The 24234-nt window shown below is 37.8% G+C and overlaps 5 protein-coding genes across 9 annotated transcripts; 2 read left to right on the forward strand and 3 right to left on the reverse strand.

The window, feature by feature from the left end:
* Positions 1 to 697: 697 nt before the first annotated feature.
* RB195_000059 (uncharacterized protein) lies at positions 698 to 15781 on the forward strand (the record flags this gene model as incomplete). Of its 4 annotated transcripts, XM_064196192.1 has the most annotated exons (41): positions 698 to 815; positions 2356 to 2414; positions 2485 to 2596; positions 2671 to 2788; positions 2863 to 3027; positions 3082 to 3176; positions 4411 to 4483; positions 4543 to 4646; positions 5238 to 5336; positions 5393 to 5466; positions 5535 to 5613; positions 5714 to 5834; positions 5891 to 5969; positions 6432 to 6608; positions 6678 to 6806; positions 6859 to 6988; positions 7102 to 7238; positions 7566 to 7718; positions 8356 to 8525; positions 8655 to 8751; positions 8813 to 8897; positions 8953 to 9085; positions 9145 to 9260; positions 9602 to 9671; positions 9764 to 9858; positions 10281 to 10454; positions 10550 to 10737; positions 10852 to 10964; positions 11265 to 11339; positions 11440 to 11581; positions 11640 to 11766; positions 11825 to 11964; positions 12898 to 12983; positions 13037 to 13180; positions 14059 to 14207; positions 14534 to 14647; positions 14923 to 15031; positions 15101 to 15162; positions 15224 to 15312; positions 15543 to 15617; positions 15713 to 15781. In XM_064196192.1, 41 exons carry the CDS (start codon positions 698 to 700, stop codon positions 15779 to 15781), a joined length of 4644 nt encoding a protein of 1547 aa, XP_064052073.1. The 4 variants fall into 4 exon arrangements, with proteins under 4 accessions (XP_064052073.1, XP_064052075.1, XP_064052078.1 ...); XM_064196195.1 differs by lacking the exons at positions 698 to 815; positions 2356 to 2414; positions 2485 to 2596; ... (19 more) ...; positions 9145 to 9260; positions 9602 to 9671 and adding an exon at positions 13181 to 13236 and having other exon boundaries at positions 9825 to 9858; positions 13037 to 13127; XM_064196194.1 differs by lacking the exons at positions 698 to 815; positions 2356 to 2414; positions 2485 to 2596; ... (19 more) ...; positions 9145 to 9260; positions 9602 to 9671 and having other exon boundaries at positions 9825 to 9858.
* RB195_000060 (uncharacterized protein) lies at positions 6885 to 8050 on the reverse strand (the record flags this gene model as incomplete). The annotated part of the gene is made up of 4 exons (XM_064196196.1): positions 6885 to 6961; positions 7450 to 7545; positions 7615 to 7737; positions 8035 to 8050. 4 exons carry the CDS (start codon positions 8048 to 8050, stop codon positions 6885 to 6887), a joined length of 312 nt encoding a protein of 103 aa, XP_064052074.1.
* Positions 9413 to 9649, reverse strand: RB195_000061 (uncharacterized protein; the record flags this gene model as incomplete). Its single annotated transcript, XM_064196197.1, has 1 exon — positions 9413 to 9649. One exon carries the CDS (start codon positions 9647 to 9649, stop codon positions 9413 to 9415), a length of 237 nt encoding a protein of 78 aa, XP_064052076.1.
* Positions 15782 to 18896: 3115 nt separating the features above from the next.
* RB195_000062 (uncharacterized protein) lies at positions 18897 to 19984 on the forward strand (the record flags this gene model as incomplete). Its single annotated transcript, XM_064196198.1, has 5 exons — positions 18897 to 19043; positions 19107 to 19256; positions 19321 to 19440; positions 19509 to 19736; positions 19790 to 19984. The coding sequence occupies 5 exons, from the start codon at positions 18897 to 18899 to the stop codon at positions 19982 to 19984; spliced, it is 840 nt and encodes a 279-aa protein (XP_064052079.1).
* Positions 19985 to 21491: 1507 nt separating this feature from the next.
* RB195_000063 (uncharacterized protein) lies at positions 21492 to 23990 on the reverse strand (the record flags this gene model as incomplete). 2 transcript variants are annotated; one of them, XM_064196200.1, is made up of 9 exons in its annotated part: positions 21492 to 21524; positions 21589 to 21696; positions 21754 to 21888; positions 21955 to 22056; positions 22113 to 22184; positions 23056 to 23081; positions 23138 to 23163; positions 23719 to 23761; positions 23963 to 23990. In XM_064196200.1, 9 exons carry the CDS (start codon positions 23988 to 23990, stop codon positions 21492 to 21494), a joined length of 573 nt encoding a protein of 190 aa, XP_064052080.1. The 2 variants fall into 2 exon arrangements, with proteins under 2 accessions (XP_064052080.1, XP_064052081.1); XM_064196199.1 differs by lacking the exons at positions 23719 to 23761; positions 23963 to 23990 and having other exon boundaries at positions 23056 to 23142.
* Between the last annotated feature and the right edge of the window lie 244 nt (positions 23991 to 24234).

Consider the following 24234-nt stretch of genomic DNA (forward strand, 5'->3'; position numbering starts at 1 on the left):
TGGAACGACCAGTTCGTGCTGACGGACTCGTTTCGATCCCGCATAATGTTATCATATCCGAACATGATCTCATCATCAGCTTGTGCTTTTCGCATAGTCGCTCACCCTAAACGCGATATCTCACACGTACCTTCCTGTAATTCTGCTTTATTATAGTATTTTACATTTATCCTACTTTTCGAGCCTATTTCAGGATTCAGTGCAGTTATCCCCCATAATTTCCATTAATTTTCTGTAGATACCTTTTTTTCAACGTCCTACCGAGTTCTGTCGACTTTTAGCGGCAACCATAGTTTTTGTATACGCTCAATTCTTTAGTTTCTTACTTACCAACTTACTTACTTACTCGATTACTATCAACTACCTGTTTATTTTACGGATTAGTATTCATTATTGAACAGCAGAATCATTTAAAACGCATCTAAATGTAATTGTACATAAGAGCAGCTCAATATCCGGGTCAGAACCGGCGCAATGCCTATATGCGGCCCAGGATAAGCATAATAAACAGGTTTTTCTCGGGAATCTCAGCCTTTCCTGCGCAACAACCCGAATTAAACCGTTTGAATCAAAGCAGGCGGCTTATACCTACGCTTTTCCACCCTAAACAATCTACTACAAAATTAATTTGTATATTTGTGTGAATCCTGTGCGGTTATTCGATTTTTTCTCCACATAAAGCATTTTCCATTCAAGAATGCGATGGTTCTATTTATTACTCATGATGAGTTCATCAGCGTACACTTTGAAATTTCCCTGTGGTCCCAGTTTCACTCCATGTGAAAGAAAAGCATTCGGAGTGAAGAATTTGGAAGGTAAGGCAGTTTTCAATTGTCCTTTTATTCCTTGTCGAATTATTTTTCAAAGAGACTCTGGTCATTTCTAGAAAGAGTGAAAATACGGCTATTACGAACAGGTGCTAGACTTCAAGTGCCTCCAGCAAAAAAAAAAGCTTAGTAATGAAATAAAACAATGATAAAATGAAATAAATGAAAACGATAACGATAATAATAGAATGAAAGCAACTGTATCATGGAAAAAACGGGTTCCTCATGGAAAAATGGATCTTATGGATAAATGGTGATTTTATCGCGTTCTGAGAGAATTAGCTCTCAACGCTCTATTCCAACAGGATCCATCGCAGTTATCCTGTGCTGCTCTATCTTCAAGCCATGTTCGTTTACCACCTCCATGATAAAAATACTTAATAATGGATGACTTACTGTTTTCCTGAAAATGTTACCTATGCCCTTTATGTCATAAATATGTCCCATTTATGTCATAAACACTTAACACACTAATAACAATGGTAATAACACTAATAATACCACAATAATAACATTAACTACTTCACTATTAACAATATAATGCGAATATTCTTAAGCGACATTCTCACATTTTTTGAATTTCGCATACAATTTCATCTTTCGTCTCGTGTTTCTTCTATAATTAAGAAAATATTTCGTTTTAGATTGAAAACTTGCTAACAAAAATGCAAAAAATAATTATAAATAAAAATCAATCAAGTTCAATAAATAAGCAAAATACTTCCCTAGTTAGAACAGGAGTAAGAGGCGGAAGATTCAAATTTAATCGAAATTCGCGTAGTGCAAATACGTAACTTTAGCTATTAATTAATTGAAAATTTATTTAATTGAAACACTCGATGTTTAACCCCCTATGCCGATGGTTATTAATTTTGCAAATGCTTAGACTTCAAGATTCCTAGAAAAGTGCTGTTCAAGTGCTTTAATCTGTACAGCAACGAAAGTTACATGGTCTCTTGATGTCCGGCTCGAGCTTGCAGCGATCACAGATTTGTATTTTCTGGGTTGAGTTGTATGCTACATCCCTCTACTGCTGCTCCTACGATAATGATAGGCTCAATGATAAAAAAAAATAAAATGATAATAAGAAGAATGATAAGAGAATTTTAATTCCGACACAGCAATACATCTGGGAAAGGAAGATCAGAAGGTGTCAGGTTCTTGAGATGAGAAGTTCTGAAAATCCTAGAACTCTGGTTTCCATGGTGGTGGTGGTCAATGGTGTCAATAGAGCAAAGATATCACCCAAGCACGCAAAAATGTTTGTGACAACGTTTACATTACAAATATTTAACTAATACTCCTTTTTTTAGAATTTTGGTCGTGTCACACACGAGACACGAGAGCAGTGTGGGCTAAATCTACACATCTGAGGCACAAGGCGTTTTATAAAAACGCTCAGTTTTTTTAACTACTCTATTCAGTGTTCAGTGTAGCTTAAAAGTTTAGGACGAAAATTGGATGCTTAAATTCAATACCTAAATCTTAGCAGAGGTTTGACCATACACAAATATCCTCATAGTTGCAGAAGAATCCGAAAAACAAAGCTTATTCTACACCGAAAAACAAGCGGAGGCGAAGAAAGAAGTAAGTCGCTGGCATCTATGAATAATGCATAAAACGTTCCTTTTTATTCGCTTTTCTTTTATTATTAAAGGTTACCAAATTGATGAGCCACGACCAAATTCTATTAGCTGCTCGCCAAGCTAAGGATTATATCGAAAAAATATTTAATCAAACAGAAAAGCAACTTCAAAGGACCACAAAAGGTGATCGCTTAGTGATGGGCCCATAATATCTCAAATATCAGGAAAAAAGTACAACTGACCTATTATGGTTTTAGAGAACTCCTTCACCTCAGGTGAACTTGCGTGGTCCCATTACAACAGAGGAGATCGTTATACGAAATATCTCTCATTTTCCGCACTAATCTCTGTCGAAGCAACACGGAAACTTTCCAAGTATGTCGTTATTTTTGTGTAATCCATAAGTGATTAGCTTTTTTTTCGTCATTCGAAGAGTTTACCTTCTAAAGATCCTTCTGTGCTGGAACAACCTCTTCAAAGACATTCGGTACTCATTACAGACTTCTTCCTTCACGTATCCTTGATGCTTTTTCCTTAGTTCCTCTGGATGGGTCGGTGATTCAAAGTCATTGCCCGGTCAGCACGATCGAAGAGTGCATCGCTGGGAAGTACAGGTAAGGCGAACTTCCCTACTATTTCGAGGTCTGAACTGTTGCTGAGAGTTTAAGAACTTACTCCGGTCACTGTAACAATGTGAATCATCCACAGTATGGCGCAATCTATGAGCCACTGCGAAGGCTGCTTCCGCCGGACTATGAGGACAGTAAGTATCATAAAATAATCTGTTTCTCACTTTAGAAAAACTTAGGATATGTACTTGAACATCGTGGAAATGTGAGTTGTTGTTGTTGCTCGATTTGTTGCATTCTATATAGCCTTCTATGTTATTGACATCTACAGTTACTTTATCCAGCGCCAACAAGAATGCATATTAGCTTTGACCTACTCAACAACCAGTCTGCATCCATTAAGTTCTCACGGAACAGTGAACCTAAGTGGGAATGGCCGGCATTCCGGAATGTTCAGGTTTTTTCTGCACAGAAAGAAGAAGAGTTGCTAGTAAGAACAGATTAATAAGAACATTTTGGTCCATTATCTCAGATCTCGTCTGTTCTGTTTTGTAAAACTACGAGGAGACGGACGACTTCTGGGTTCACCTGGTGAAAGGAAAGAGAATATCTGGTTTAGCAGTAATTCTTCCGAGCCCTTGATTCCTAGCGGAGGGTGGATGTAAGAAGTCTGGAGTATTCAGAATTGGCATAGTTTCTTCTCTTTGCAATGAGTCTTAATTTTGTTTCGTTAAACCAAAATTTAACTAAAAACAAAATTTAAAAAAGAAACTATCTCTAAAATTTTAACTAAAACTAAAACTAAAATTTACTAAGCAAGGCGTTAGGAGTTTTTTGGATTCCCGTAAGGCATCTGGAATACAAATGAAAGACAAATAAGGCTATTGTTTTTTTCTAGAACAAATAAGCTCCTTCTGGTTGTCGACTTACCGGTGTATTAAATAACACTCGTCCAAACGAGCGATTTCTACCGCTCTACTGCTCTGTTCAATCATACTCGGTGATGATAATTAAAATCCTCCTTCCCAGCAATCAAAGACTGGTTGATAGCAAAGGGATATTTACGAGAACAAAACTTATTTGTTCCTTACATTCCAGGCTACGGGGAAATCGGAGAGTTTGTGCAATAAAATGTAAAAGCACCTGGTATTGGCTAAAATGAAATCTACAATTATTTTTTATTATTATTAAATTATTATTATTATTGCTCCTGCCTCGCTACAATCTTTTCACTTCTTCTTCACTTCTTTATAATCGGGTCAAAACGGCTTGACTTTTGGTACAATTGAGCTCGAACAGGAGTGGTTGAGCCCATCGCTCAGGTCCGATAAGAACTAACGAAACCGCCTACGGAATCACACCCCATGTCAAACCGTTTCCACCGGACTGCATGTGTCGCTCGAGCTCCTTCAATGCCCTTTCATTCAGAAATATCCACTCCTCGCTCTTCGAAAACCAACTCTCCACTTCCTTCCGCCACAGAAGTCGCCGCACTTTTCACGTAAGTACTACGTAAGTATGGAATTCAGCGAACGCCGCGAAAAATCGCTAATCTTTCAGGCCGGCACCACGAGGACATGCTTCCTGTTCAATGGTTCTCGCTCAATGGGCCTCATTTATCTACGATGACATGGCACATGTTGCGAGTAGTCGTCTAGTGAAAGGTAATGGGAAAGTCTTTTTTTTTGTCCCTCACCACCAGGTTGGTTACTGCTTCTGAAGACTCCTGCTAGCGAATGAGTAATAAAACGAGGGGAAAATGGAACTGGATCATATTTCAGCTGTAATTCCGAAAGTAACACAGTAACAGTAAACGAATCAGAAATAGTCCCCCTGTTCGACTATCCTTGAATGTACGCGATTTTTTCTATGTATTTGGTTGTCGTGGTGGTCCGCTACAGTGTCATTTCCATCACAAAAGGTAAACCTACGCTGATATATTGCTCACAGAGCCGTCCGAATACTTTTTTTGGAGCGATAAGGTATTTGAGAAAATAAGTCACTTATCTTTTCACTGTACATCTCCAGGCCCTGACGAAGGGGATGAAAATAAAATAACAAAAAGAGAAGTAACAAAAAGAATAAATGGGCAACAGAATAAGAAAAGATAATAAAGAAGCGTCAATTTTGGCTGCTCATACGTAAAAAGCAGAAGCAGCTAGTCAAACGTCCACTGCATTAAATGTAGTGGACATGGATGTGGTTTCAGGATGGAAGTAAAATAGCCATAAGATTCTAAAGATTATCGATTTCAGAAGGTTTCTTCACCACCTCGAAATATTTGCCACTGCCTTGTTGTGATCCTTTGACTGATCATCCCGAATGTTTCCCAATAAGAACCAAGGACGGAAAGTGTTAGTAGAGATTCGAAACTTTTACAGGGATCTCAAAGAGTCATTACTGTTTTCAGGTGTGACTTATTCGCGCTCAATGCCAACTCCCAAAGAAAATTGCTCGCTGGGCTATCGTGAGCAAGGAAATATGGTAAGAAAACGTGGAGAATGGGATTCGAGCCCTTAATTTTTTAAAAAGCTAGCACGTTTTTTTCGCAGGTTAGCGGCTATCTTGATGCTAGTCAAATTTATGGTTCAACTCAGGAAATCGTCAACAAAATGCGATCTTTCAAAGATGGTAAGTTAAAACATTGTGGATTTTCTCCAATCTCACTCATCTCTCGTCTTCTCTTTTTTTATTATCTTCAAAATATAATACCTAAAAACACTAATCGTAGGTCAGCTTTCGCTTCGAACCTTGTCTGCGTCGCACAACGGCTTACCGCAAGCGGATGACGATGAGGACTGTAGAAGCGTTTCGCCTACTTCTCAGCAATGCCTTCTGGCTGGCAGTCAGAGGTTCAGTTTCGAAAGATGATAGTAGATGTGGTGCTTGATTCACCTCTCACTTCTAGGATCAATTTCCTGCCATCCAACTCGGTGATGTACACGATGTGGATGAGGCAGCACAACTTTGTGGCTGAGAAACTGAAGGTAAAAATGATGTGACTAGGGACTCGTAGTTCGTAAATCTTTACTGGATGCTATCCTTTCCCTTGCGCGATATTATCATTTTTCACAATCTCCATATAAACCTTATTTGCAGTGCACATCTCGAAACAGTAACCTTCACTTTTTACGTCAGTAAAGACGGTCAAAGTCTAAAGGTACTAGAACGACGTAAAACGCGTTGGCGCATCCCAAGTGGATTGATACGCCAGTGACTTTATCCTTTTAATGCAGTAAGCGCTTGTTGGTGAATCAAATTCAAATCAAATCAAGTTTCAAAACAAGCAAATAAAAAAGAAAAGAAAAAAGATCAAAAAAGGAGCAAAGGGGAGAGAAAAGAAACACATTTTATCTGAGTTAGAATATTTTTAAAAATCGGAACCCAATTCCTCGTCAGTGGAACCTGGCAAAGTGCTTTCCGTGGCGGATAACATGTTGAACATTTAGGAAGTGAATCCCACATGGAACGATGAAAAACTGTTTCAAGAAGCTCGAAGAATTGTGATTGCTCAAATTCAACACATCACTTATAACGAATTTATTCCTGTAATTATTGGCAAGGAGAATTTGAAGAGAAACTCGTTAGATCTCCAAGTGAATGGATACGATAGCCGTTACGACATGGTAGGATAATGATACACTTCGGAATTATTGAGAAATTCGTGTAGAAAGAGAAAAACAAAACATTTATAGAATATCGATGGATCAACGCTAAATATGTTTGCATCGGTTGTCGGACAGTTCTTCCTAACTCTACTCCCAGATCAAATAACAATTACGGACACATTTGGAAACAACAAACGGACTGAACCTCTGGGAAAGGTGAGGGTAGTGAAAATAAAAAATGTTATCTGATAATTTCTTCTTGCTGTAGGTCTTCTACGATCCTTCCTTCATCTATCAACGAAATCGTTTTGATGCTGTCTTGCGATTTCTTACGCGGTCACCGATAATGAAACCGGGCTTGCACATTACGCCTGAGCTTAAGAATGCTTTCAGAAAAGGTATGCAACTAGATTTATTTGGTCATTAGCGGTGTCTTATTCTCAGCTATAAACCGGAGCTTTGGGATTCCTTTTTAATTTATTTCCATTTGTTCTAATCCATTTTTTTAAAGGAACATTCGACCAGGGTATTGATATGGCAGCTTATATTGTGCAGATGGGAAGGGATCATGGAATCCCTGGCTATTTGCAATTTAGAAGGCACTGCAACTTAGACAACGCTAAGTCTTTCGCATCTATGTCCACTAAGGTAAGAGAAAAGAGGAACAGCAGAGCAGAGGTGTTGCTTCTCAAAACATAGCAACATTGCTACCGTACTTTTTGCCTGTATTTTTAGCTGTTACAATACTCTGCCGTTGTCGGTAATGATAGCCAACATTGGCGATGAATATTTTATTTTTGATGGGTTTGAGCAAATCGGTCCTATTGATCGCAACGATCGCGCCATACATAGTCAATACCTGTCAAAAATCTGGTCCTTGCGCCAGTGTTGTTGGTTCCCGCCAACGACGACGTAGCATAGCTGTGGCCATACTTTTCCATTCCACGGTGATTTTCTACAATGTGATACGTTCAGTTCCTTCCATCTGTGAATGCGTCGATGTTTGAACAACTCTACGAGTCACCTGAAGATGTAGACTTGATAGTAGGAGGGCTTGCGGAAGCTCCACTGCCTGGCGCACTTCTCGGCCCAACACTTTCCTGTTTATTCGCACAGCAGATGGAGAAGGTATAGTAGTTTGAATTTTCTGAAGCAAGGGAATTGTACAGAAGAATGGAGGATTCATTTAAGGAAGAGTGAACAGAATCTGAAATTGATATAGAGCCTGCTATTTATAGCCAGCTAAGGCGCCAAAAAAGATCAATATATGAGTAAGTGTTATGTCAAGGAGATCATAAAAACAGACTAGATACAAGCGTATTAGTAAATGTTTTAAAACTACGTATTCTATATAGTTCAGGATACTTATAAACGATATGTTTGCTATTAATAAAACATTCTAAAATAGCCTGAATAATAATGTTCTTGTCATATTTTAAAGTACTCAAAAGCTTGAGCATGATCTGTAGTCTGTCATTGAAATCCGAATAAAAACTACAGTTCCTAGATATTCGGAGAGTCTCAGTATATATGATAGCGGTTTTAAGAGTATTAGAAATAAAAGAGTTATGGTATGACTGGCACTGACTCGCAGCAAGATGATCTCTGAAGGATAGCATTTACAAGATATATATTACTATTAGACTTTTGTTATCATGTTATTATTAAGAGATGGCTCATCCTTGCGCCATTGTCCACAAAATTCTGCAAAATTTAATCGTGTTTATTGACGATACCAAGTAGAAACTATCTGTCAAGGTTTCAGACTAAACGAGGTGATCGGTTCTGGTACGAAAACTTCTTCTATCCTTCTTCTTTCTCACCTGCTCAACTCGATGAAATTCGAAAAACAACATTAGCGCGTGTGATCTGCGATACTTCTGATGATATCCGCTTCATACAACACAATGTGTTTGCTCTTCAAGACGATTATGGGTGAGAAAATACCAAATATTCGTAGGAATTTTTCTAAGCCAGCATTCTAAAATCAACAGATTTGAATCGATCATAAACTCCTCGACATTTTCGTTAAACTTGGTTTTCCGAGAAACTATTCCTATTTAGAAACTGTCCAGTAAGCTGCAGCTCCTCAATCATCGATTCAGTCAACTTCTCCGCTTGGAAGGATGAGGAACCTAAGCGTACATTACCAATCACTAAAGTAACCCAGCAGTTGCGATTGCTGAAACTCAAAGATTTTGAAGTCGAGCAAAACTTTCCAGGCCACTGTAGAAAAAGCTATTCGGCTGGGAATCGAACAATATAACAGGCTTCAAGAAGCAGAAGGACGGAGAATCCGAGCACTCGGTTCGAAGAACTTTCTGGTATTCAGCACGACGTGAATGTAGTACTTTTTATTTAGGGCCACCTCCTAATAAAAATTCCCAATCTGCAATTTTCTCGCATGCATCCTTAATGGCTCCTAAGCGGGAATCACTTGATATTGCTAGAACGGCCGGAGTGTTGAGGGAAGCCACAAGAGTCTTAGTGTTTGGGTAAGCTAACAGCTGTTTCAACACTAAGAGCAACCATGTTTTTTTAAAGTAATTTTTAGCACGGGCCTAGACGAAAGCGAAAAGATACCTGAAGGATTGGATGTTGCTACTCTTCAGCAGCTCCTTCCGGATATTGAAGTGGAAAAGATCGTGGGAAACTTCACACCGTTCCTAGGTACGCCGGAAATCTGATCATCTCGAGCTCACATTTAATATACTATCGTACCTCCCGTATTTATCGCAGTTCCCCGTGTTGACTCAATTTCGTGCCCGGAAACTAAGAAGCGGCTAACTTTTTAGTCAACTACTACTTAGAGCTAGCCCAATCTAAAGAATTAACCCAGATATAGTATTACAAAGAAGTGGTTGTAGCGCTGATAATAATAATAATAATAATAATAACAATAATAATAATAATAATAATAATAATAATAATAATAATAATAATAATAATAATAATAATAATAATATGATAATAGGTTCGATATGGAAAAAGCTAAACATCGCTAGGTTTAGGTCGTGAACCTCTTCCAAAGGAGCAATGTTTGCCACAACTGCTTCCATGCGACCATACTGCAAAATACAGGTAATTTTAATCGAAAAGGCGGAAAGAGTAGCTGAATGTATTTTTGAATGAAACGGTTAACTCTTACAACAAAAAGAATATCTTATCCCTAGGACTTATTCTGGCTGGTGCAATAATCTCCAATTTCCAAAATATGGCAACGCTTTCACCGGAATGCGACGACTTTTGGATCCTGCATATGGCGACGGTGTTTTTTTACTCTTTATTTATTTGCCTCTTTTATTTGACTATTTGTTATGCTCACGTTAAGAATTGGTTTTCACCCGATATGTAGTGATTCTGGACAAACGGAAACGACAACCAAGAGAAAATGATTCATTTATGGTCCACAGATATCAAAGAATTCCTTAAAAACGTTGAATTTCTCGACAACGACCAACAACAAGTAGTCTTCTAGTCACAGATTCACTGTCTACACAAGAAAAAGACAACTTGCTTTTACATTTTTCGTGGATCCAACTTGTTTTTTGTAGTGGTACCATAATTTGTGTACTGTGTGCAGAGATAAAATCGGAAAATTTTGCATTTTTCTACTTAAGTTCTATTGGTCAGAAATTTTAATAATTTCCTTTTGAATCTTGTAAAGCATAACATGAAAAAATAATCTAGGCTTCGATGCTCCACGAACAAGAGCTCGATCAGGATTCGATTTGCCTTCTGCAAGGGCTATTAGCAACTCCGTACATCAGGATTCACCTGAATTCCACGTAAAATTCACTCATATGCTGATGCAGTTCGGTCAGATTCTCGATCATGACATGATGCATTCGCCAATCGCACGAGGTTAGCATCAAAAATGTGGATTTTCCCTGTTTTTGAAATATATTTGGTATGAGTTAATAATAAGCTACATGAATACTGATTTGAAATCTTCACAGGACCAAACAACACCATTTTAAACTGCTCTTCATGTGATTCGCACGAAATGCTCTCTATTCATTGCTTCCCCATCAAGATAGGGAAAGATGATCCGTTCTTTCCTGCTACGCATAGCGATGGTCGTCCACGCTGCATGCCTTTTGCAAGGAGTCTGCTTGGTCAGCTTACACTAGGATACAGAAATCAGGTTCGTTTCACTGTAGTGTTGCAACGAGGCTTCCTCAGTAGTTTTCTTTCATTTTCACAGCACATCCTACACAATACTCTGAAGATTCCTAACGGGAGAACATAAATCGTTTAGCTAAACCAGCTCACATCATTTCTGGATCTATCGTCAGTCTATGGATCAACTGATTGCGAGGCAAACCAGCTTCGCTTGTTCAGTCAAGGGAAACTTAACTACACTGATCTAGGGTAAGTAAATTGAACTGAAATTGTTGTGCTTAAGTTCTTCTGAGTCAAAGAACTAAACATACTAAAAACACAAAAAAAAACGAACATAAAAAAAGAAAAAAAAACTAAAACAAAATCAAAATAGCGTGACCTTTTGTTGTATACCATGCGATTGAATTCTCGAACAGTTGTTCAACTTTTTGTTCAAAAGTGTCTTTCAGGACTTTCAACGAAATTGAAGAGAGTTGAAAACAATTGAAATAAACAGTTAAATTATCTGCTAATATTTCACAAACATAGAGGTATTTGAGCGTGTTTTAGGTTCAATAAGGAAGCTCTACCACAGGGAAATCAGGAAAGAGATTGTCGATCAACACTTAGTTCGAGAGAGAAGAGGTGAATGATAAATCTTATCTGTAAAAAAATAGCTGATTAAATAAAAAAACTTTCAAAAATGCAGGAAAATAAATAAAAAAATAAAAATGAGATTTTTAAGATGTTTTGTGGCCGGTGATGAGCGCAGCAATGAGCAACCTGGTCTCACAGTCATTCATACGATTTTACTGAGGGAACACAATAGAATTGCCTCGGAACTACGCAGAGTGAACAATTTCTGGACCGACGAACAGCTTTACCAAGTAAAATTGGAACTAGACGAACGAAAAAAACCTTCCTAACGTAAACATTCTATTTCAGGAAGCGCGAAGAATTAACGTTGCTAAGATCCAGCATGTAATTTTCAAAGAATGGCTTCCTGTTGTGTTGGGATGTGAGGCGATGTCCAAATATGATCTTATGCCAAAGAAAAGTGGCTATTTCACAGGTTCGCTGAGCATATGACTTAAAACATTTTCTGAGTGATATACTTTGTATTTCTTTAGGATATGATCCACATTGCGATCCTGCAATTTCACAAGAAATGTCAACATCTGCATTCCGATTTGGGCATACATTAATTCGATCGAAGTTCCCTCGTATGAATGATATATTTAAAAATATGACTGACGCAATTGAGCTGAAGGTAAATGCTACCAGTTTTGGATCTTTTACTCTTCCGTTCTTTGTTAGTTTATATGGGAAAAGCTCGTTTTTCGTTGAGGCAATGTCAGTGTTACCTGGACGTTGGCCGAATTAGCTATGGGAGCGAAATTGTCAAGCATTGCTTTGTTCAGAATTAACGACGTTTAGACATCAGGGCTACAACACTTACTTTCCTCCTCTTCCTCCCCTCCTCCTCATCTCTCTGCATCAAATTCAACAACATCAGCGTAGTTCTCGCAAAAAAAAAAACAGCTGATTTTTTTAATGTTGGAACTCCGTAGAGCGCTTAGAAGTTCTGCGGAGATTTTAACATCAGATTGTTATACACTTTCGATACTGTTCGTACCAGTATCCTGCAGAAATCAATCCACCATTAAGTAACGTCACTAAAGAAGACGGCGCAACAAGACTAATAACAAGACTTTCTTTAAAATTAGTTAGTTACAGTTAGAAATATGGGTATTAAGGAAGCTAGAAACGCAGGTATTAAAAAAAAGAGTTCTGGATAAAGTAGCTTACATCATTGAAGGATCTACGTTGAGACTGTACAGGGAAAGTCGAACGAACCCTCAGCCGGTCTAATGCGGCGTGTCTGCGGTAAAGCGGGGGACTGACGCATTTATCGAGCGATGATCCCAATTTCGTTCGGTCTGATCACTACCTGCTTCGCGTCAACCAAGTTGAACCGCTGTAAATATGTAAGCAGCAGAAGACCTCATGAAGGAAAACCCATCTGGAACACTGTTGCAAACACCCATGCAAAAGGATTTTGATCCCAGTTTTTTTTTAATCTGAAATACCAATATGCACCTGCCTTTACTGGACTTCTGGTTATGCTTTTCGGATTATTTGTACAATAGGATGCTAGAACGATGAAAATTTCAGTTGGTCTTACCTCTAAAAATTATTTCAGGATCATTTCGGAAATCCTTCTCCTCTTTACGATCATAAAGTCGGACACATGGAATCAATGCTAATGGGACTTGTGGGAGCTGAAAGGTTTCAAATATGACCATTTTACGGGAAAATTCTCCTCTCAAAGTCAATTGTAGCATGGCATTCGACCGTCATATCACTGATGCTGTACGGAATCATCTTTTTGCGAAACCAGGTGGACCGTTGACCGGAATTGACTTACCGGCCGTCAATATCCAACGCGGAAGAGATCATGGAGTGCAGCCTTACAATGAGTACAGGTGAACACTATATTAAATGTGGAACTAGGAGCTATCGCTACACTTTCGCGGGTCCGGTTAGAGTTTGTCCTCTTTTTTATTCCTAATGGTTCCTAATCCTAATGGAAAGACAACTCTGGCATAGTTCTTCTCTTCAAAATCTCGGCTTAATTCAGAAAAATGCATTCTCTATCCTTAGAATATGGTTCTGTTTTTTTTTCAATTCAAAAGTTGAATTTATTGGTAGCTATACCAGTAATTGGTATCATATCCACACGTGTCCATTCCTAGTTTTTGGTTTTTTCTATTATTTTGTTTTACAGATATAGAAAAAAATCTCCTTATCATCCCCGTGAGGTGAAAGGTTAATTATAATGACGAGAACTACATTATTTTGAGGGAGTAGAAAGAAATTTTAAGAAATTCGTCTGACAAAAAAGACTTTTCTTGCAGTATCCCTATTATTAGAGTGAAAATTCTTAAAACATCCTTATTGTAAAATTGTACAAAACTATGTTGTTATCAAAAACAGGAACATACTGTGTACATACGAGGGATTAAAATCGACTATGTTCTTCTACAAAACCACCCTCTTTCTCCTCACATGTGATTAAATGTGATTAAATGTTTTTTTTTGTATTAATATGTTTGCATAGAAGTGGGACTTTCGTTTCGTTGGGCCTTCGGCAAGAAAATTTGCGGAATGTTTTCGAAATGGTGTTTAGTGGATTTTTTTTCACCATTTGGTTAAGTCTATTCTCATCTATTTGTTCACTTTGTTGCGTTGTAGTAAAAGAATTCCTTTATGTAGTTAAGGATTATGTAGTTGAGGACGAATTATTTCAGAGAAATTATTCCTATTTCTTGATTTTATTCTATTTACTATTTTATGTCTTCAGAGGAATTTGTGGCCTAAGACGTGCTCGAACATTCGATGATCTACGATCTACAATGGATGACTCTGCAATTGATGCCCTTAAGAAAGTGTACGACAGCGTTGATGACATCGACCTATTTCCTGGAATTATGAGCGAGCGTCCTATAAAAGGTCGGCTTTGATCTGTACTGATTTTGGCTTTGATCTGTATGGACGAATACATTATTTGAGTCTAGACGTATCCAATTTCTTTACTACAAAATACAACTATTTTGTAAAATACAATTCAAAGTACAATTTTTCACATTGAGACATTTTTCACGTTCTTTGGACTACGATATTTTTCCAGAAAGGCTTTTTAAGATAATTTGTCTTGCCACGAGAACCGTGTTGATTGCAACCAACTTTTATTCAATGGAAGATCAAAAAAGCCAAAGAAACGACACTCTCCTATTTAACACAATTTAAGCGTTGAAACAATAAAAAAAACCTTGCAGGAGCTCTAGTTGGACCTTCATTAGCCTGTATTATCGGAGAACAGATGCAACGATTGAAGAAATGTGACCGATTCTACTATGAAAACGATGTACAAGCTGTAAAGTTCACTCCAGGTTGTTCTTAACATCACTTTCCGTATTTTAGGTTGATAAATGTAGAATTATTTAAGTAATTTAAATCATGGGAATTTTGTTGACATATTGCAGCTAAACTTCACGCAATCATCTAAAAATACCATCTGAAAAAAGTAGAAAACTCAAAAAAATAGGAATTTTTCCGTGTGTTAATTTTCATTTTATTAGTTAACTTTCATTTAGCTACTAGATATCAGCTTTTCAATGCATTTATTGCAAAACAAATGCAACTTAAAATTGATTTATTATTGTAGATCAACTGGCAGAAATTCGGAAGACTACATTTGCAAAGATAATTTGCTCTAATAGTCAATATGCTCGGAAAATACAACCAAATGTCTTCCTTATGGCAGATGAATTGACGTGAATTCACTTCATAATTGAATGAAATGTGAGTGATCAGCTGTAAGTGCACTTTTTTTTAAATTACAGGAATGCACCAGCATCCTGCTCAGAGCTTCCTGACACGAACTTTTTCGAATGGCTCGATAGAGGTCTCTGATTATTTCACGCAATTATCGCATTTAGCTTCAACTGATGAAACTTTTTTTTCAGATTACTGCCTTATAGATCATCGTGTAATAAATCTTGGTAGGACAAAACGTATCACTCCGTGTGTTGCGTGTACATGCACTAAGGAAGGCGTAAGTTTCTAGAAAGATCCTCCCAATTGACAGCTATTTTCGTGACATCTTTGAACAGAATCTACCTTTATCCTCTCCTTCACCAACATTTCGGAATTCTGTAGCCACCACTTCTTAGCTCATGTTATTTATTCCCTCGTTTTTCTCCACGTTTCCTTGAAAATCATCTTCAGTAGTCTTTCTGTAGTAGTTACATTCTTCCTGAATTTTTTTTACGATCACGTTTTTAGCCCGAATGTCATTCAATCACAGTTGATCGTTGTGAGCGCCTCTTCGACGATTATCTCATCTCAGACATTGCCAAAGTGAGCTTTAAATTTCATGTGGTTCTTTAATTTAAAACCACTTCTTCTTAAATAACTGGTTTTGTTTTTGTTGCAAAATTTACTATTAATTTTAGGATCCAGTTTGTGTGATTCAATGTGCCCGAATTATCAAAGATAAATTCAATGGAAGTGAAAAGAGTTGATTTATGCCGCTGTAATCTAATGTAAATGTTTTTGTACATTGAGAAAACTCTATTTATTCCCAGCAAGAACGTGTGCAAATTTTTTTAAAGTAGTGCAGTATGTTAAAAAAAAATTAATTTGAAAATGATTGTTCTTTATTGCGTTGTGTTAGTCTGTGTTCACAGGAAATAAAATAAATGTTGGAAAATAAACGCAAACTGTTGTTGATATGTAGGAAATGTCAGTTTCCAAATTTATTATAGACACGTGAGCATTTCTAAGAAATAGTTACTGGAATTCTTTATTTTCAAAATCGAGAACATTCCACATTCCAAAGTTGAGGCACACACAACTCTTCTGAATTGTGGAACTGTGAATTTCGCAGAAATCTTCCTACTCAGTTGTTCCATTCCATTCTGATTTATCCGCAAAAAATGAAGCCAGAGATCTATCGATTGAACAGTTGTGGTCGTCAATCACCATTACGGACATTGAGGATGTGTTATAGACATCGACCAGAATAGTAGGGGTCTTAATCAGGATGAATTATGCTCTTCTACGAATTGTCTGAATCGAATCTTATTCCATGACACAAATATGGATATGTGTTGTTTCGAATCTTTTGAATATCCTAAATATAGCTTAATTTGAAATATCCGTTTGTAACAATTCATTTCATAGACTCATCTTTGTAAGGGGAAATTTATTTTCCCCGGTGAAAGTCGAATACAAAGGGTGAACTCCCGCCTGTGAAGTGGCAATGCCTCTGTTGTTTGTTCAACGTCAAAGATTGTAGATTGTAAAGAATCCAAGAAAACGGCATAGCGATAGCGTAAATCTGAAAGATATTTATGGTGTTGGAGATCAAGAATTATATGACATCCAGGGAAATTTCTTGGTGGCTGTAGGAGTTATAAACTCGTAGACATTCGAGACTTTTCATTATAAACCATGGAAGCCTGCCAAAACTCTTCGTTCGGCAACCTACTTTAGAGATTAAAATACAAGCGAAAATTTTTTGAAATATTTCTTTTTAAGCTTAATCCTTGCTTCTGCTATGAAATGCTTTGGAAACCGAAAATTCTAAAGTAGATTTCCATTTACTTAGCAAGCAAATTCCTTATTTTAGTCGCATTTTTAAACGCTTAAAAATTTTAAACGCCAATAGTGGTGGAACTAGCCTGAATTGAATGTGAGCGGTTATTCCCTACTGCAGGTACTAATGCTGATGATTTAAGGGATTGTTCCCATTACGGCACAGTTCTGTTGATTTTACTAAAAACTCGTGTTTCTTTATAATCGAGGAATGAGTTCAAGTAAGAAGAATCGATACGGCTTGATTCTATAATATCTATAATAATTCTTGATTTCTCTTCGATTTTTGATTCCTGGCGAAGCTATTTATTTACACCCACACTGCAACTGCTCAAGTTAATTGCAACAGAATTTCTATTTTAGTTGGGAGGGATGTTTGTAATTTAGAATGAATTTCAACTTCAAAAAAAGCCATTCTTTTTAATTGTTCAAACAATGATTCAGTAATGTCATGTCAGGGGAATCATTTACTGACGGTTGTCATGGAATTGTTGTTAGAAAAAGCAAAATTGATTTAAATCTAATTTTTCCTATCAGAAGGCGACAAGCAAGATTGTTTCACATTCGAGCGAAGCCCTCCCCCGATAATGTTCAGAAGTGTTAATAACTTTTTGTAATACACTTTCTTATAGCTAATCAGGAAACCACCGCATGTAGGTGTTGACAACAACAACTTTGATTTTTGTTGCATCTAACCTGGATTAATCGCTTTTTCCCCAAGGAAATTACTATAGGATTATTAGAAAGAAATTATTAGGAGTAGGATATTACATGACTTATTTTTGAGTCATTTTCCCAGTTGACAGATCTGAACACCTTAAAGTGGTCAGTAGCCATCGATGTTGGTTTGTTATAGAGCAAACTCTATATACAGTCATTCCAAATAGCCAACTTTTCTAAACTGACTATTTGTTTTTTCCTTTCACTTGCAGATGTAAATATTGTTGTTTTTTTTCTACGTAATTACAACTGAAATGGAGAAAATTGTAATTGATGGTCTTATGTGTAATTAATGAAAAGACGTGATAGCGAAAAGACAACGAGGAAAAAATTTCATGATACTTAATAGCCCAGTGCGTTCTCCTTGTCGCTTTCCTATCATTGCTTCTTTGCCAGGAAAACGCTGAAAAATTTTCTCTCAAATTCTTCCAAATTGGCATTCATTGCGATATTTGAGAAGCTTCCACATGTCAATATAACTTACAGAATCTTAATAGTCGCCCATTGTCAGAGAACCCAATATATCAAATTTTGCAGCCAAATGCAGAATCTTAAAGGTTAGCGAGAAGAGACAGGAGGTTCATGAGTTTATCACACGGACCACTGCACCGCTGAAATCGTGCGTTTCTTTCACAAATGACTCTGTTTGAGTAATCTTGATATTTACAAGTGATTGGTAACGGAGCCGTGTTCGAAAGTTCCCAGGTGTAGTGCAAGGAATTTCCCCTGTGGGAAATTAAGCTTTATGCCGAGTCACTATGTACATCCACAGGGTACAGTAACCTCTCTTTTCCTTACTTTTCTTTACATTCTGTACATTTATTTATCTATGATCATATTTTCTAGTTAGCCAATGCCGCCAATTTTTTTTTCAACTTTGGAAAGCTGAGCATGGTTGGATTTGTCGGTAATTTGTCCTAGAATTATCCACAAGCTCCTGCGAACGAGTGAAATCCCACAAGGTTCTCGTGGTCGTGCTGCAGATTCACTGTACCAGAAAACACAGAATATGAGGTCATTATCTGAGAATGATTTAGAACTGTCTCTACTCTGTTTCCCTCAAGAAACAGAATCCCCCTTAAATTTTTCGCTGTGAATAGAAGTTTAAAATGACGGCAGAATGGGCGGCGAATCATTTAATCACACTTGCGTTGCGTGTATAAGATTCCTTCGGTGGTTTTGAAGAGGAAAGAATGGAGGAACTTAATTTTAAATATTCCTTGGACTCAGATCTTCCATGGTTGGCACATGATTTCTCAGATTTCTTAAATAACCATTCTCCCTTTTTCTCTCAACTTAGCTCTTTTTTCTACAGGACTGATGTCAACAGGCAAATATAACACTCAAAGGGAGAAGGCCGAACTCGTCTTCTCAAATATGACAAGCAAGACCAGTCTGACAATTTACGGAAGCGTTAATTGTAGCGCAGCTTTGCTTTTCTGGACCGTAAATTTACTATATTTAAAGGTTTGGCGTACATAAATATATCCATAAGCAATTGGTGTGTTGAGGAAAATACTAGTATTTTAGGTGATATTAAAAGTTGAAGCTATGGAGAAGAGTCTCTACATCCTATCAATTATAAATGCAATTTTCGACATGATACAGCTGGTCTCCCATTTTTACAGCGGCGTAGTGTTAATTTTGGGGAAAAAGCATGAGGCAGAACACATCGATCAGGTTTGCTTTTGGGTTTACAATAATAATATCGTAAAAAAATACTCTTGAGGAATGGAATTTTCAGATTTTTGGTGCGTTCCTGTCCTCTTCATGGATGCAAATGACTCTCAATATAACACATTTTACTATTATTCGACTGTTGATTATTGTATCTCCTACAGCGATTAAAAAAATCTATAAGAAAGTACGTTTTATTTTGTTAAAATAAAAAATATTTATGCTTTTATAAAGTTTCAAAAAAACATGTTCTAGCCCCTTATGGTAATTTTGCCTTCGACTGTAGTATTTATTATTTTGCTGCTACTTGAAGGTAGCCCACTGGCGGCATTTAACTTCGATCTAAAGTCCTTCTCGTGGTTTTTTGATGAGGAACGGATTTTGTCCAACGTTCTGGATTATATGGATATCGTTCTGACAATCACATATTTGTCAGTAACCGCAGTCTCTTATTCAATAATTGCTTTCAAACTTCTCGTTAATGTGAGGAACTCTGGTTTTTACTGCTTGGTCACGTTCCCAATTCACTTGTTCAGATCGGAGGACGACGTGAGACAATAATAACAATGCAGGTGCTCCTGTATTGCATTTATACATCCTTCACTTTTGTGTTCTGGGTTTTTATTGACCCTGTGGTTGTATTCACACCACCGTTTCTGTTTATGAGTAATTTTCTATGGATTATTTGGAATGGACTTTCTCCTACGTTAGAAATTATATTCAATGAGTAAGTTTTAGGCTGTTCCAGGATGTGTGTACGGTAATTTGATTACGTACGCATATGCAGACATACTAGACTTGTTCTATGTCTTTAAATCACCCTGTAAAAATTTTTATTTGCTTTATACAAAAGCTTGTTTGGTGCAGCGCAGCCGGCAGGGGGTTCGGCTACTAACCGCACGATTGATCGATGGTTTGAAACCGCGCTAGTGCCAAAAAATCTTTCATCCATCGACAAAATGGTACCAGACTTGTCTAGGAGGACAAAAATGCTGACTTTATGCAACGACATTCCATGGTAAATCTAGGATTGTTAATCCACCGGCTTGGGATGCGCCACCACGTTCGCTTCAACTCAGAATCGTTTGAGGCTTACAAACGTGTAACTGGGCTACACAATGACTTGCATAGGCTAGCCAATGTGTCAAGTCAGTGCTTTTATCTTCCGGGACAAGTCTGGTAGCAATTTATCTACCCGCGTAGGATCAAAGGTCTGGTTAACACTGGGACGAAATATTCTATTTCACACAAGTTAGCAACGGTGATTTCGAATATTTTGAACAATCAAATTTCTTTACGAGAGTTTTAATTTTGTTTTATTTGACTACATTTTTAATCTAAGGAGAAAACGCTCACTTGCTGCTGATTGACGCGTTAGATCATCGAATGTTCTCAGTTTCAGGAGAGTACGCAGAGGATATATGAATCTGTTACGCTGTCGACAGAAGCACATACATGAGGAACGTGTCGCCAGCTTAAAGCCGTTTTTTCTTCAACCATCGTAGTTATGTCGCCGCCCGGGTTCAGTGGAAGCTTCGAGGTTCTGAGACGTCTTTTTTTTTCTGAATATTATTGCTCTATTTAGGGTTATGTGACGAAATGTTGATGTAACAATTAGAGCAATTCGATTTCCTTAGTTTCAACGATTTCCGTACTGGGAGATCTCGGAGAAAGCATCTGAACGAAACAAGTTTGAGAAAATTCATGGAACATGTACAACATATAGCTTTTCAGTTTGTTTACATACTGATGAATGATGATTATTATCAATTTTTATGGTTTGCAAATTGCGATCAAAACTACTGGGATATTTGATTGCAATTGTCAGAGTGTGATTGAAAGTTTCAGCCGAAATTTTTTTGTATTTTTTAGGAGAGTATACGAGTTCTGTTGCTATTCAAGTGTTACTTATTTCTAGTATCCGTGTTTAATGAATTAGTTTCATAAACGAGGCGTTGGTGAAGCCGATGGTCGGCAGGTCGTGTAAAAAATAAATGTGACATTCCGCAGTGATTACTGAATGACAACGAATTTTTTCAATAGACCACAATATCCCTCAATCAGATTAATCTAATCAGTTCAAACATGGTCAATGCGTAGGTGCGCAGTAACAATTTTTGACGTGAACTCCTCTTCACGACGATTCAGGAACGCCACATAATGCAATAACAGCTTTGAACCCCTTGAAATGTTTATTAAGAACTGACAAACATGGAATAACATTTACAAAAGTCTAACTCAGTCGGCTCCCACTGCGCCACTGCTTTTTCTCTGAAAAAAAAAAATGCTTGTCCGTTAGGTACAAGAACAAAGAAACCCGAGTCGTAGGATTCACCTTCCTTTTTTTGGTCACCTTGTCCACCTTGTCCATTAAACTCGTCACATTGGTAGATGTCAAACGGCGAAGCTTAGCTTCTTTTGTTCCAGCTCGAACATCATAGCCCTAAAATATGTATGTTACTGTAATTAACAGACAGTTTTTGTTCCGAAGAAAAGGGACCTCCGCCTGAAGAAGTGTAATTCTCTTCGCCAACTCCTTCCACGCAGCTTCGTCCGCAGCCATATGTTTTTTCATGCCCCACATGTAATTTGCAGCAACTTCGAGGATCGTTTCCAACTTCGGCAAATAATCACGCTAAAAACGTGATTGTTGTCACATAACTAGTGAATATTCCAAAAACAAACAAACAAACAAACAAACAGAAACATCGTCGCCGGCGGGTTCAGCCAGTACAGCTTGCATTTCTGGATTGTCGGTTCCAAGTGTTGCTCCGGTATCAGTCCTTTCCCCTTCTCCCATTTTCTGATGAAGTATTAATATAATGTTAGTCTGGACCAAAAGAGACAACTGTGACTCACAGGTGCGGACTTAGGCGTTGTCGATTTCGGATCTGTCTGACTCTTACTCACAGTGCTAGCGTCACTTTTCTTCTGGAAATAGTGCACAATTACTTCAGGTCTTTTCACTTTCGATGTTTCCTCAATGGCAGTTCACATGAGCTTGCCCTCCGTCACAAACTTCCCGTTTCTCGTTATGAGTTCTGAGCAAATTCCATACTATGTCATAAAGCCTTTCTTCTCTTCTCTTCTCTTTTTTTCTGCTTATTGGTGATAGCACTTTTTTAAAGCAAATTTTTTGAAAGATCTCTTCTTGTAAAGGAGGTCCAACTCGAAATTTTCTACTCTACTTGACCTCGAGGATTCGGAGGTGCATTGTGGGTTACGTGAGTGCAGACATCTGTTCTCATGTACACCAAAGTAGCACGAAATGCTTTAAGGGCATCGCCCCACGAATGCCTTCCTGGCGTGGTGCGAGTTTCAAGTGGGTTATGCCTATACGGGATCGTAGACTATGGGGAAGAGGGCGATTCCGTTCATTTCTTCCTGAGAACGGCTCGGAAGATGCGGCTTCGAGCGTTCCAAGAGACTGTTTTCTGCAACGAGTTCGATTGGAGCGCGCCAGCCTTGTGCACGGGCCGCATCTTCCGGACCGTTTTTTACGGCAATTACGGAGAAATGGACGGAATCACATTCCTCCCCGTAATCTACGACCCTGTATAGCCATAACCCACCTGAAACCGGCACCATCCCAGGTTTGCGAGGTGATCCCTTTAAGCAAAAATGTTGCGAACGAGAGGTAACTGGAAATATTTGCATGCTTACATAAATGTGAGTGCGCAATAAGTGAGTCTAACTTATACTCTCTTTCATGACTTATTTAGTACGTTTGCTGTTTATTATTACTTTAGCTTTCATTTAAGTAAAAGAGAATCTTGTCAGGGAAGAAAATTGTTTCACCCACCTTATTATAGCATGTTGCGGATCCCACTGCGACAGTGATTATTAAACTGATAAGGTGAGGTGTAAAGGACACAAACATAGACCACATTTTTCAGAAGTAAAGGCGATTCTTAAAACATCACACGTCGTTTATTTAGAGAAATTCACCGGAAAAAGAAGTAAAGAAGTTTTATGCAAATGTTAGCCTATGAGTTGAAAATACAACGTTGCTTGTTGCTGCTAAAGTGAAGTAAAGTTGAAAATTCTACAGTAATAAAAGGAAATAACAGCTAAAAAGAGTAGTTACAGTGAATAACAAACATAAAAAACTTGAGACGGGGACGACATTTTCAACTGATTCCAGAGCCAGGACCTAACCAAGTCACGCGCTCACTGCTTTTCAATTTAATAAGGTCTTAAGGTCGTTCCATAGGTTTGCCTGTTGAAGACAATAACAAGTGTATTCAATATCATGGATAGATAGTTATTTGAGTACTGCCTCTCAGAACTACATCGCTGATTTTGAGGAAATGTTTGATCAGTCTCCTCGATCGATGATCAGTAGCAGTTACAGATAAAGGCATTGGAGTCACCGTTCTCAAGCACAGAACATTTCTTCAACCGCCTTTGGTGAAGTGGCTATTGTTGAGGAAAAAAGAGTTCCTTAAATATGAAAGGCACCCACCTATCGGCAGCCCATGAACAACTTATATAAAAAATGAACTTTACTAAATTTGCAGTTTGTTATCCTGGTGTACTTCACGTAAACAAGTAACTATCTATAATATTTATCCATTATGGTGGTCATGGTATGTATGAACGGAGTATAAACAAGAAACAAATGACAAATATTCAGCCCCCAAAAAGGCTAGTGTGTCCACATTGTTGATCAGAGGTTGCTTGACTTGCATTGTCACAACCCAAACAACCTTTGATCACTCGTTTCTTGAAAGGCATCACTCCAGGAATCTGGGGTGGTACGAATTTTAGGTGGGTTCTGCCTAAGCGGTGTCGTAGATCGCGGGGAAGAAAGTGATTCCGTCCATTTCTTCCTATTTACCGTAAAAAAAGACGTTTCTGCAATCTGCGATCCCGTATATTCTTTGACCATCGGAAATCCATATCACATCATCAGATTCGTAGGGTGACTCCTTTAAAGAATCCGCTGACGATTCTTAAATCCCTTTCTTTTCTTTCTTAA

This window comes from Necator americanus, chromosome IV (genome assembly GCF_031761385.1).
Source record: "Necator americanus strain Aroian chromosome IV, whole genome shotgun sequence".
NCBI lineage: Eukaryota > Metazoa > Nematoda > Chromadorea > Rhabditida > Ancylostomatidae > Necator > Necator americanus.